The sequence below is a fragment of the Sinocyclocheilus anshuiensis genome, unplaced genomic scaffold (assembly GCF_001515605.1).
Source record: "Sinocyclocheilus anshuiensis isolate Anshui unplaced genomic scaffold, SAMN03320099.WGS_v1.1 scaffold604, whole genome shotgun sequence".
NCBI classification, from domain to species: domain Eukaryota; kingdom Metazoa; phylum Chordata; class Actinopteri; order Cypriniformes; family Cyprinidae; genus Sinocyclocheilus; species Sinocyclocheilus anshuiensis.
The window spans coordinates 171245-184160 of record NW_015557078.1 but is presented as its reverse complement, the minus strand read 5'-3'; the positions used below and the strand labels follow the sequence as shown (position 1 = coordinate 184160).

The following is a 12916-nucleotide window of genomic DNA, read 5'->3' as shown; positions in this document are numbered from 1 at the left end:
CCTCTGCGTTTCTCATGCAAATCTATTCACAAGGGCTCTTTTAAATCTCCCTTCCTCCATCTTTAAACACACAGACACGAGTTCAGCTGTCTCCTTCAAAAATATACGTAAGCCTATTGCCTATTCTTAGCCAATAACCGTCTTTTTATTAAAAGTAAATGAATGTAAGATAGTCCTGTCTCGTTTAATGTATTACGGGCTACATAACGCTCACCCCACTCCTCAATTCTCTTTAAATGTGGGTTTATTTCCTATAATAGGCTGCTTGCATGAGGCTGCCCAGCCAACGTCAGGTCCCTTATATAGCACTCTCTCACGGAACTGGGACGACAAGTGAACAGCATATGGAAAGCGACATACTGGCCATCAGCTTTAATTGATTTTCGAGACTGGGTTAACACACGTCTGCGTGCAGACAGCACGAAAAGACCATTTGGTGTTTAGGTTCCCTGGGAGGCACAAATCCCCCAGGGCTGAGCGCGAGGCTGAACAGTTCTATGTGGAAACAAATAACAAACCTCAGCAAGCCTATTTATTGCACAAAGGAAAACATGCCCTACTAAAAAACAGAATGAGTAAACAACAAAATAGAATGTTATCTGACAAAATAAAGCACACAGATATACAATTAGACACATATGGCACACATGTGGACACATTCATAGATTAATTATTTAACGGACAGCTGACATATACCTGTGTTATTATTATTATTTTTGGGTTATATAAACACTTTATTTATTTACACTTACAAATACCACGCGCGCACACGCACACACACACACACACACACACACACACACGCATGTTGTGTTTCCATGTTTTATGGGGACATTCCATAGGCGTAATGGTTTTTATACTGTACAAACTGTATGTGTTATTGCCCTACACCAACCCTACCCATAAACCTACCCCTTACAGGAAACTTTATTCATGTTTACTTTCTCAAAAAAACGAATTCTGTATGATTTATAAGCTTGCTTCCTCATGGGGACCTAAAAAATGTCCCCACAAGGTCAAAATTTACTAGTATTACTATCCTTGTGGGGACATTTGGTCCCCATAACATGATAAATACCACGCACACACACACACACACACATTGAAAATGAAAAATTACTTTTATATTGTGATTATAGATTCTTTTTAGATTAATAATAGATTATTATTAGATTATATTGTGTTTGATTTAATTTGATATGTAATTGTTGAACGTCCTCTCTATTGTTTGTCTTGTGTAGAACGACCAGGTGATTGTTATTTGACTAATTAACTGCTGCTTAAAATGAACTCGGATTGTGTTTGTTACTCACACCCTGACGAAGGCAAAATATAGCTGCAACGCGTAGGTGTGCACTTGTCACCTGTTCTTAAAACTTATAGCCATGATGAAATAAAGGCTTTTTACATTTTTTTTTTGAATAAGATTCGAGTGCCTTGGACTGCTATTATTCTTACGAGTTGAATCATCCCTTGCACCCAAAGAGCACCGAGACTAGAAACCTAATACCCCGTGTAGCACTTCTTTTGCATTTTTTATTTCGAGAAAAATTACTTTATTTAGTATATGTGCACAGGAATAGTCCATTAACTGTGTAGAATGTTAAGCTTTCTTTCAGAATAAAGTAGGCCTATATGTAATTTAAGTAGACTATATGTTTGTTAAATGTTTTTTTTTCTTTTCCTAAAATAGCATAGTGCTAGGCTAGCACAGCTGTTTACAGGAGCTGTGCTGTTAACAAATCACAGACTATATACTGCTTGAATATTTCATCTATGATTAAAAAAAAAACGTGCCATGTGTCTTTTTGTATATCTGTGTGCGTTTCTGTGTTATAGGCTAATTATTTGTCATAACATTTTATTATGTTGTTTACTCGATCTGTTATATATATAGTAGGGCATATTTTCCTTTATGCAATAAATAGGCTCCTTGAGGTTTGTTATTTGTTTCCACATACAACTTTTCAGCCTTTACTGAAATACAAAATTCAAAAACAGCATCCATAATACCATAAACAGTCTAAATAAGTAACAGCAGAACAAAAAGTAAAACAATTATACATTACATTAAAAAATATTTGAATGTATTTATTTTTTTTATTCTGGACTCCACCCATTCCTTCCGTACTGTCAAGCAAAATACCAAATTTGCGCCACGGCACACACAAGGGATCGCACGCACACTCGCAGTCATATCTTAACGCACGCAAATACACTAATTCAGTGACTCGTCCTTTCTGCAAGGTTCTATTTACATGACACACTTCCCCATACAGATAGCGTGCCTGGATGAACTCAGTCCCCCAGGGCACACTGCCATTAAACAGTGGTCGCTCTCTATTGGGTTAACATGACATTGACCGATTAATAAACAAGCAGTGTGTCTATACTATTTAATATTCTAAATATAATATATTATTATTATTATTAACGGCATTATTTGTAACATTATTATTAAATCTTGAAAGGATAGAATCCAAAAATACCCATTACGAGCAGAATGAGCTCTGCCCGGACGTTGCGTGTCTTCCAGGGTTTAGCGTAGGGAGACACATAAGGTAGGGGTTTCGAGGATTTTCTCTAAAAAAATCCCCTCAAAGCCCACTTGTTTTATTTTGATCACACATCCTCGCTATTCGGATCAGCCATCACGAAGACGCACAGGGCAGATGTATATGCATTTTTAGACACGATTCACGATCAAACGCCACGCAACCTAGATTGTATGAACCCATACTGTCAAGGAAGCGAAACATGGGCACGACAATATCTAAGGAGTATCCTTAAATAAATGTTGTTCCGTCAGTTTGTGGGTTGGGTAAATGAATCGCGCTCATTCGCTCTGAGAATACTCAGCCAGTTCAAACAGTTCAAAGAACGTTCTATTCTTTACGCTGTTTGCGTAGAAACGCGCGTTGTCGTCATGGTGACTGCGTAACGCTTAAGTTTCACCCTAAGGCGTGCTTTTCACGGGCATTGATTTAACGAATCGAATTCAACAGTTGTGTAGCAAAATAATGGGTATGTAAATACTTTTTACATGTAATTATACTTTTTAAATCCGAGTCTTTTCACTAAACTGTTGAAAGCTATCAGACATTCCACCAAACATGTACGTCAGGTTCTTGTGTTCAAGCTAACTTAGCTGGCATTTTTGCTATTCTGCTAATAGCGAAATGATTTCAAATGAAACTCAATGTGACTCCTAAATATGTTTTATTAAAAGCCAAAAGTGTCATGGAATAAGACGAAATAATATTATTGCTCTATAATATTATTATGCTAAATATTATTTAATAGTATATACTACTTTGAAATAGTTTTTAGTTGTATATTTGACATTTTAATTTTATTTATGTCTGTATAGTTTTTTTCAATTGTTATTTCAGTTATATTTTAGTACCTCAAGTTAAGCTGAATGAAAATGGGGAATGTTGCCTCAACAACTAGCTTTAGATCAATTGAAATAACGTTTTTAAATAACGAAATGAACGTTCATATTATTTTATATGAGTTACATTTTTTAATGGTTTTAGTTAACTACAATAACTCTGATATGTGATGGCTTGTTTTATAGTATCGCTGTCAGTAAATTCAGTAAAACTGGCATTTTTCTTCTGTCCTATAGAGGAGACACCTAGGGAGACAGCTGATAAAGCAGAAATGGAGATACACATCCCCTCATACCCCCTACCCCTGGAAATACAGCAGGTAAACAACATTAATTTCACAGATTTTACACCCCTGCTGTGCAGATGTAATTGCATAGGTTCTCAGTTTTGTTGCTATTGTACTCCATTATAATTACATACACTTCACATCTCTGCGTGATAGAGAGGGAAGTTTGATCCTTTGTGATCCGTTATGCTCAGGGGCAGCTGGCGAGAGATATGAGAAGATCAGCATTCATTCTGTCTGATTTATCAGGTGCCTTTGTGTCCTAAAGAGGTCACTGGGTCATTCAGAGGAGGTATATTATCAAAACCTACTTTGTGCAGTAAAAACATTCAGACTTTCTACATTTGCCTTTTTTTCCACCTGCATTTTTCTCTCTCAACACCAAAAACCAGCCTACTTGTTAAACCAGTTTACCTTTTTTATTTTGCTATTTAACATATAAAAAACATCAGATCAGTGTTTCTGAAATGCCAAATGATTTATTTCTTTAAAAGTAATGCAGAGAAGAGAATGCCCTTTTTATTTAAAGCATTATTATACCATATACAGTATGTAAGACTGTCTACCAGGAACATCAGCTATTTATATGCATAAGAATGTTTTTACTCTCTGATTCAACGTAGGAACTGAAACTCAATTCAGTGAGATACCAAACTACGCTCACCAACCTTTTTTTGGATTAAGTCATGTGCACATTTTGCCCTAAGATGCCCTTGCTTTATGAAACGTCTTTACATAGGGAGGATCCCATTTAAATGAACTCCTTTTTAGTATTGTGTTCCGTGTCAGATTCATGGCATCATTGGCATGCCACTCACAGGGTAAACACAAGGTCAAGAATGCCTATTATTATCCTTGGGCTTTGAACAATTAATTTGGCTATTTTTATATGCTGCGTAAAAGTGTTTTTCACACAAATCATTTTTGTCTCAGATGTCAATCAAAAATAATAAAGTGCGTTTGACATTTAATAAACACATATACACCTACTCTAACTTCTCGTTTATTGATCAATTCTGATTGACTTCCCTTCCTGTTTTTTCCTCCCTGGCTTTAACCCACATCCGCCTGTTTTAGGATTTTCAGCCTTTCCTCAATTTATTTGACAAGAGAAATGATGGAGATCCTACTGAGTCTCACTCTGGTGCCTCTCTCTAGCTCTGCTGCTCTCTAAATAATGAATGGGACAAAAAACAGCCACATTTTTCTACCCTGGGAGACATGGGGGCATAATGGTGGCATGTGTTGCCTGTTTAATGGCATGATAGTATCCTCAGCTCCCCCGCCACTGCTCACCCACTGTGCACAAACAACACCATCTCTCACCTTTGCATCTTAGGCTGGGTTAAAAACAAACACTCATCTAGTGCAAAATGCAAGTATAATTTGGCTTTGGTGTGAAAATGACATGTGAATAGCTGGTAACTTTATCAGGAACTGCAGTATAAAGCATGTGGTTTAAACGGCAAGAATGATCTTCCACTTTTACCTTAGTTGAAAATTTGCCATCAGAGGTTCATTGAGGATGTCTAAAGATTTTTGTTTTCCATCCAGAGCTCCACATGGTGACACATACGTGAACTATTACTCATGTTAAGCCATGAAAACGCAAGTATAAATGTTTTTATTAGAGGAAGCATTTCAAGTAGAGACTGGCTCAGACTTTTCACAAGTCTCTGATTAAAGTCAAGTCTCAAACCCTTTATGGTAATTGCTTTCCCAGTTTCTGGAAATTAATTTTATGTATTTCTTAATTATATTTCTAGAGATTTGCTTGTTCAGTAAGTTATACGTCATGCATACACACTACCATTCAAAAGTTTGGAGTCAGTCGAGCAATTAGTACTTTTATTCAGCAAAGACAGCAAAGTGACTGTAAAGACATTTATAATTTTACAACAGTGTGTGTGATAATAATAAGAAATGTGTGTTGAGCACCAAATCAGCATTGGAATGATTTCCAAAAGATCATGTGACACTGAGTGCATTGCAAGAATAAACTGCATTTTAAAATGTATTCAAATATAAAATAGAAATTAGTTATTTAAATTGTAATAATATTTCACAATATTACTGTTTTTACTGTGTTTTCAACCAAATAAATGCAGCCTTGGTGAGCAAAAGAGAACTATTATAAAATCATAAAAAAAACTGAACACAAACTTTTGAATGAAAAATTAATGCAGATTAATTTTTATACATTGACTTAAATAGAGGAAAATATGTAATATGATCATATATAATTATTTTCATTATGAAATAATATATTTATGTTTTTTAATTGAAAGTATAGTTTGATGGCTAAAACGCAAAGCTTGAATGAAAAAAGCCATAGCAAAAAAAGAAGTGTTCTTATTATTTTTCTTTCATAAGAACAATGGAAAACAACGCTCCCAGCTTGTTTTTCTCTGTGTGCCTTGGGCTGTAGATCAACATGCGGTCAAAGGTGATTCTTCTCAGCCACTGCCCTTCTTCTCCCTCCACGCGAGGAAGTGTGCGTGAAGGCGGAAGAGGAAGGAGGGAATTGGGAGAACTCATCCAGGCGTCAAATTCACCCATGACTGCTGAAGGCCATCGTCTGCCCCCTCCCTGCCCCAAGTCCTAGTCTACACCTCCCCCCTCCCCCTGTCAACGACCATCCTGCTGTCATGTAATGTGTTGGCTCTGTGGGTCCAGATGAGGATCTCAGCATTGGCTCATGGTACAGTGAGCACCACGGGGGGTCTTTATCTCCCTGAAAATCCACAATGCTGCAGTCACGAACCGTCCTCTCATGCTCCAATCACACACTTGCTCGGAAACATGATTTAGAGAAATTAGGGAAAAATCAAGGAGAAATTCCTTAGCTGCTTACTCTTTTACTTGATCAGCAGTGTCTGTGACTATTTCATGGGTAGTAGGAGATGAGAGAAGATCAAAAACAAAGAAAATGACTCTGGAGCCAGTTGTTCTGGATTCTGGAGTCTTAAAAGGATTGTTCATCCAAAAATTTTAATTATTTACTCACAGAGCCATAACTACCATAGACAATAACATATGGCCAAATTATCCCCAATATTTGATGTCCTTATTCTGCTTTTTGTTAGGATGACAAAAAGTATATATATATACATACATAAAATCAGTGTGTGTATATATATATATATATATATATATATACAGTATATGTACATATATGAACTTGTTCCTCAGAAGCACCAGCAAACAGTCAATGGCATTTCATTTAGAAAAAATAACTGTTGTAAATGCAATATCACACTCGTATATGTGTGTATACAACATTACTATATATATAGTAATGTTGTATACACACATATACGAGTGTGATATTGCATTTACAACAGTTATTTTTTGGTCCAAGGTCATATATATATATATATATATATATATATATGACCGTGGACCACAAAACCAGTCATAAGGGTCAATGTTTTGAAATTGAGATATGAGATACATCCATTGATGTATGTATGGTTTGTTATGAAATCTGAGGGTGCAAAAAAATCTAAATATTGAGAAAATCAGCCTTTAAAATTGTCCAAATGAAGTACTTAGCAATGCATATTACTAATCAAAAATTAAGTTTTGATATATTTACGGTTAGAAATTTACAAAATATCTTAATGTAACATGATCTTTACTTAATATCCTAATGATTTTTGGCATAAAATAAAAATCGATAATTTTGCCCCATACAATGTATTATTGGCTGTTGCTACAAATATACCCATGCTACTTATGACTGGTTTTGTGGTCCAGGGTCACATATAATGATGCTATTTACATAAAATGACATTTCATAGTCAAATTCCAAAAAGACAAAAAAGAAAAAAAACATCCAATTCTTGAAACTATATGAGAGCTTTATGAGATGAAGAGAGAGATTTTAAAGGATTATTTACTAAAAATCTTCCCATCACAGTGAACAACAACTAATGAATTTCTGTTTCTCCTTTTGTATTCAGTGGAAAAAATACAACAGAGGTTTGGAACGACACAAAAGTCAAACATAATTTTTATTTTTGGGTGCAATTTCCCTTTAATACTGCATAACATACTGTTATATTGTTTTTTGTTTTTTTGTTATATTGTCACTTTTCAAACATCTTTGTGTCCCAAATGATTTAAATACAGATTTATCAGAGGATATTCATAACAGGTTGCTTTGTGTAACGGTCGGAGGGGGTGTGGTAATTTGTGGAGGTACTGGGGGTATGTTGCGTGCCTGTAACACTGACCCATTTCTGACACAGTATTTGATGGAAGCAGATGAGAAGAGGGGAGGGGTGAGTTGAAAAAAAGATTAGGGGTCTGTTTTTGAAGACCATGGCACGTAAACTGCTCTTTCCTACCCGGTGTGCATGAGACGATAACCCCTGATGCTTGATGAAGGCAGAAAGGTTCCATTTAAATTAATTATGCCTCTTTCCTTGATAAGACCTCTGCTGTTATTTTCAGCCCCCCTGCTATGAGTCATATGTTGTTTAATTCATCTTGTCCTAGGGAATTGTGGCAAGGGCCATCATATCGATTAAAAATACATAACATAGGCTTATTTTGGCTTTGAAATGACCTTAAATGGGAAGTGTGTAATTTCTGCACAACTAGCAGCATTAAGACTGCAGTCTATTTGTTTAAGCAATTACAGCAACAGTGGCATGATTTGGGACTGCCTGTTTGTCAGACAATGGAAAAAGAGGACTTATCTGAAGTCATTCTTTTTGCAATTTTGCTAATAGCACAGAAATTACACACTGCGCCTTTCATTCGACTTTTAAAAACGTGTGACCGGCATAACCTGTCAGTCAAATACATTTTGAATCTGAAAGTGTGATCTTTCTTTTATTCACTGAAGGTTATACAAAGTGAACTTTTATATTTTTCCCCTGAGAAGGGATGTAGAAACAGGGCCTTTTGTGTCTTGAAGTATCCATCCAGCTCGGTACAAGGTATGTGTGTAAGCATGTGTGCGAGGAGGGCAGTGTGTATGCGTAAGTGTGTTTGAGCGCTCAGCGGATGTGTCAGTGCCAGGGGCAAAGGCCTCCCCGAGGGCCATCACTGTCACGGGAACACGTTCCTACTGGTGGCAGACATCTTCCCCTAAGGCCAGCATGTGCGTGTGTGTTTAAGCTTATGCATGCGTGCCTGTCTCTGAATGCGTGAGGGAGAGGGAAAGGCTTTCAGAGTTTGTGCAAATGTTCGCATTTCTCCGGGAGGCAGAGGATTGCGTGTGTTTGTGTTTAGACAGTTAGGTAAGCAGGATCACAGACCGACTTTAACTGAGACGGGGTCAAACTCATAAAGCATAGTGTTGCATTTGTGTGTATGTGAAAAATCCAGCCACATTCACCGTATGATTGATTAAAGAAAAAGTGAGAGAGATAAAAAAAAGACTTATTTATGAGTATATGAGCTGATCAGAACAATAGCCAACCTGAAAATAAACACAGAGTGAAGGGGTGAAAATGACTGGTGAAAGATGGGACGATAAATGCAAATAAATCCTTTGGTTTCTCCGCTCAGCAAGAACATCTCTATCACTTCTCTTTTCACAAGCACTATAATCAGAACGAGTCGCAGACTGTATATCTTTACAGTAAAATGACTGGAGCGCACAGCTGCATGCCCGGCCATCATGAACACATGATCTCTTACAGTAAGTGTAACAGAAACTGAGGCTGCCACAAAAAAATTAAACTGCTGTGTCTCTTCTGTTAATTGTTGCTTGTAGTCACAAACATAAATGAAAGGGAAACACGTTGCCAGCATTGTGCTGTTCAGATCAATGTTTAGTGGGCTTTGGTGTGGCATTTGCGATGACAGGTCTCTTTCAGTCCAGGGAGGAGTGGCAAGGCTTGGTTGTTTGTCATTCTCAGAAGGTCATTATAAAGCTGCCACTGGATTCAGTGAAGTGCAACGGTGTATAGAACTGACTTATATGATATGCAAATAAGGTCTTTGAAATGCAATCAATGACTAAATTTCGCTCTCTAGACTCCTGGCAGTTTTGGGTGTGTGTGCAGTGGTGTTGCTAGGTTTGTGATAGATGGGTAGATAGTTGGGCAGTAGATAGATAGATAGATAGGTAGATAAATGGGTAGATAGGTAGATGCGTAAATTGATGGGTAGATGGATCAATGGTAGATGGATGATAGGTCGGTATGTGGTAGATAGATGGGTAGAGCGCTAAGCAGATGTGTGGGTAGGTAGTTGGGTAGATGGATGATGAATAGATGGATAGATAGATAGATAGATAGATAGATAGATAGATGGGTAGATGGATGGATCAGACAGATAGATGAGTAGATGGGTAATAGCAGATGGGTAGACAGATTTGTGAATATTTGTGATAGGTTGATTGTGTTTATATTTGTGTTTGTGTTCAGATGGATCATTCTGAGAAGGCCTGTCGTTACTGTGGTGTAAGTTATTTGATCCTGCATGAGTTCCAGCGCCTGCAGGAGCATTTGTGGGAAGTCAAGAGAGAGCTGGAGCAGGAGAGAGGAAGTGTGGAGAGAGAGAAAACCCTGAGAGAGGAGCTCCAAGAAGCCTACACTCATCTGGAGGAGCTGAAAGCATCTGTGCTTCAGCAGGAAGAAACGTGAGTCTCAGTCACAGCTCCATGACTGCACATATCTCATTACTCATTAGGCACATTAGGCTGATGATACATGGGCAACTTTTTGAGCAATATTGCCATCAACGGGCAAGCAGGTGAGACACAGGGCCCACGGCCGATCTAAAATATCCAGATAGAAATTTGTTACCCATTCTCAATGGGAAAGTGCCCAAACAACATGCTCAAAAAAAGTTGCCAGGCAGATTTGTTCAAAAAGTTGCCCTGTGTATCATCAGCCTTACATGAACATAAAACAATTTATTTTTAGCACATGAATGTGTTTTTCAGGTTTGTCCTAAGTTCTGCTTTTTCATTGGTGCTCTCTACTTACAGTACATTATTAGGCCTATTAGGTTACACACATACTGCATCCGTGGTGCATGAGATTAATTTTGGTGTATTAGGCCTATTAGGTTGCACACATACTGCATCCGTGGTGCATGAGATTAATTTTGGTGAATCCCATATTGATGGGATACAGCATTCATCTGGTGCATGAGCCATCTAGTGCTGAATCCTCAAAGTATTATGTTTACATTCTTTATATAGAGAGGTCAGCTTACGATTTTCTCCCATGAAACTCCAGCATCATAGCAGGTTTTGGACTGGCAGCCAGTCATCACTAACATTTTCTTCAGAAAGTGTAAAAATCCACTGCAGTAAACCATCAAAGAAACTTACGGCAAATAGAGAGACTTCTTACATCAAATCCCATCTTCCCCTTAAAAGTGTATAACCTGTCAGTGCTGTAGAGGAACTATGATTTTATACCACCTATTTTCCTCTTGCTTCTCTCGGTGCTCTTTCTGACACCCGCTGCGACAGGCCAAAATATATGAATTCACTGATGTAGAAAATCTTACACCCACTGCATAACATACATTCAGTCTTTCACTTCATACAGCATCCACCCACCTCTTACCTAGAGCATTTATGGTGCTACAGTTTGGATTCACACATTATCCTACCCATTCAAACTAGTTAGTGAGTCAGGTTCTGACTAAAAAACTAATTTTAATATACTAGTCAGCAGGTTTACAAGCATATATTGGTGTGTCAGTTTGTAGACACAGAACTTTGTATACAGAATGTAGTAAAAAGGGTCCAAGACAACGTTTTTATAGGTGGGCTTCTCTGGGATATAACCTAGAGCAGTGGTTTTCAAACTTTTTAGCTCCAAGGCCCCACATTGTCCAAGACAGTTGACAAATGCTCCTCAAGTACGCTGAGATATTTCTGGTACTTCTGCTGCAATGACACAGCTGCTTGTTTTCAAACTTTTTTTTTTCTCCTTACATAAAGAGCAATATATTAAAATAATTATACATAAATTAAAATAAATAACATAATTATATATAAAAAAAAAAACTAATTTCCTAAACCTAACCTAACCTGACATGAAGGTTCAGTAACATGTTCTTCAGGGTTTACATTCTTAGCCACAAATTAATTTACATGATTTTTGCAGTAATTTGTGATTTTACCCACAAATAGCAATTTATCAGTAATTTCGACCCAATAAAATATTTTAGACTTTGACTAGAAAAATGTATGATTCATTATAGAAAATTCCATGATTTTTTAACATTGTATAAATTTCTATGACTTTTCCAATGATAGAAATCAGAGTTTTGTGGAACCCTGGTATGAATAAAGTTAGGAAATGTTAGGAAAATAATACCAAATACATCTTGATGTTTTATGTTTTAAAGCTAATTTTGTTGTGTTTTGTATACATTTTTTTACAATATAAATTATTTGTTTTTCAGCATTTAACGAGACCATTAACCAACTTTAGAGAACTATTGTTATTTTTATAGAACATTCAAACGTGATGTTTAATTATTAAAATATTTATGGAAAATTGCATACGGAAACTTCAAGTAAATGTTAGGGAATCCCAGCCCTGCAGGACCTTAGTAGGACCCTCTCATCAGCGGCCCGGGGAATCCAGGCCCCTGATGTGTATGAATACATGTGTGAGTGTGATTACTTTATGTATATCTATTTTTTGTATATGTGAATAGTTCCTCATTCCCTGAGCTCCTTAGCTCTGGTTTCCCTCGTGAGTCACTATGGGAGAGACGTGCATGCGTACGTCTTCTCTTCCAGCTGACGTGAATGCCAGGCATAATTATACCACCACAGCAATCAGAAATAAACCTCTCAACACCTACGCCTCCGCAGCTTAGCACAGACAGAAATTCAGAGAATGAGGAGAGAGGTGCAAAGCGAGTGTGTAATTGTGGATCCTATTTCAGCACTCTCTCCCACTGTTGCTGATAATAATAGCAGGTTGTGTTGTCCGTGTAAGCTCATGAGAAAAACCAAACAGCACAGCAGTTGTGCTTCTAGATCGGCCCCCACTGATTCATTCATACCCAGCACATTCCAGACCCGACACGACAGAGCAGCGGGCATAAGCGTGTGTGTTTGGGTTGCGTGTTTGCTAGTGGCATGTGGTGGACTTCTGAAATGAGGACTCAAAGTCACTTCTCTGCTTTTTGTTAGTCCATTGTAAATGGCAGCAACATTTTCTAGGAGGGGATGTTGATGATGTTTTTGAACAGGATAGTGATGTATATATATATATATATATATATATATATATATATA

General features: G+C 37.3%; 1 protein-coding gene across 1 annotated transcript in view; it reads left to right on the top strand.

Moving 5' to 3' along the window:
- The first annotated feature begins 3005 nt into the window (after positions 1-3005).
- lekr1 (Leucine-, glutamate- and lysine-rich protein 1) overlaps positions 3006-12916 on the top strand; it is a 161923-nt gene continuing 152012 nt past the window's right edge. Inside the window, exons 1-3 of the mRNA XM_016471512.1 lie at positions 3006-3024; positions 3632-3714; positions 10068-10282. Coding sequence (XP_016326998.1) covers positions 3021-3024; positions 3632-3714; positions 10068-10282 — 302 coding nt within the window. The 5' untranslated portion in view covers positions 3006-3020. The remainder of the gene's footprint in view (positions 3025-3631; positions 3715-10067; positions 10283-12916) is intronic.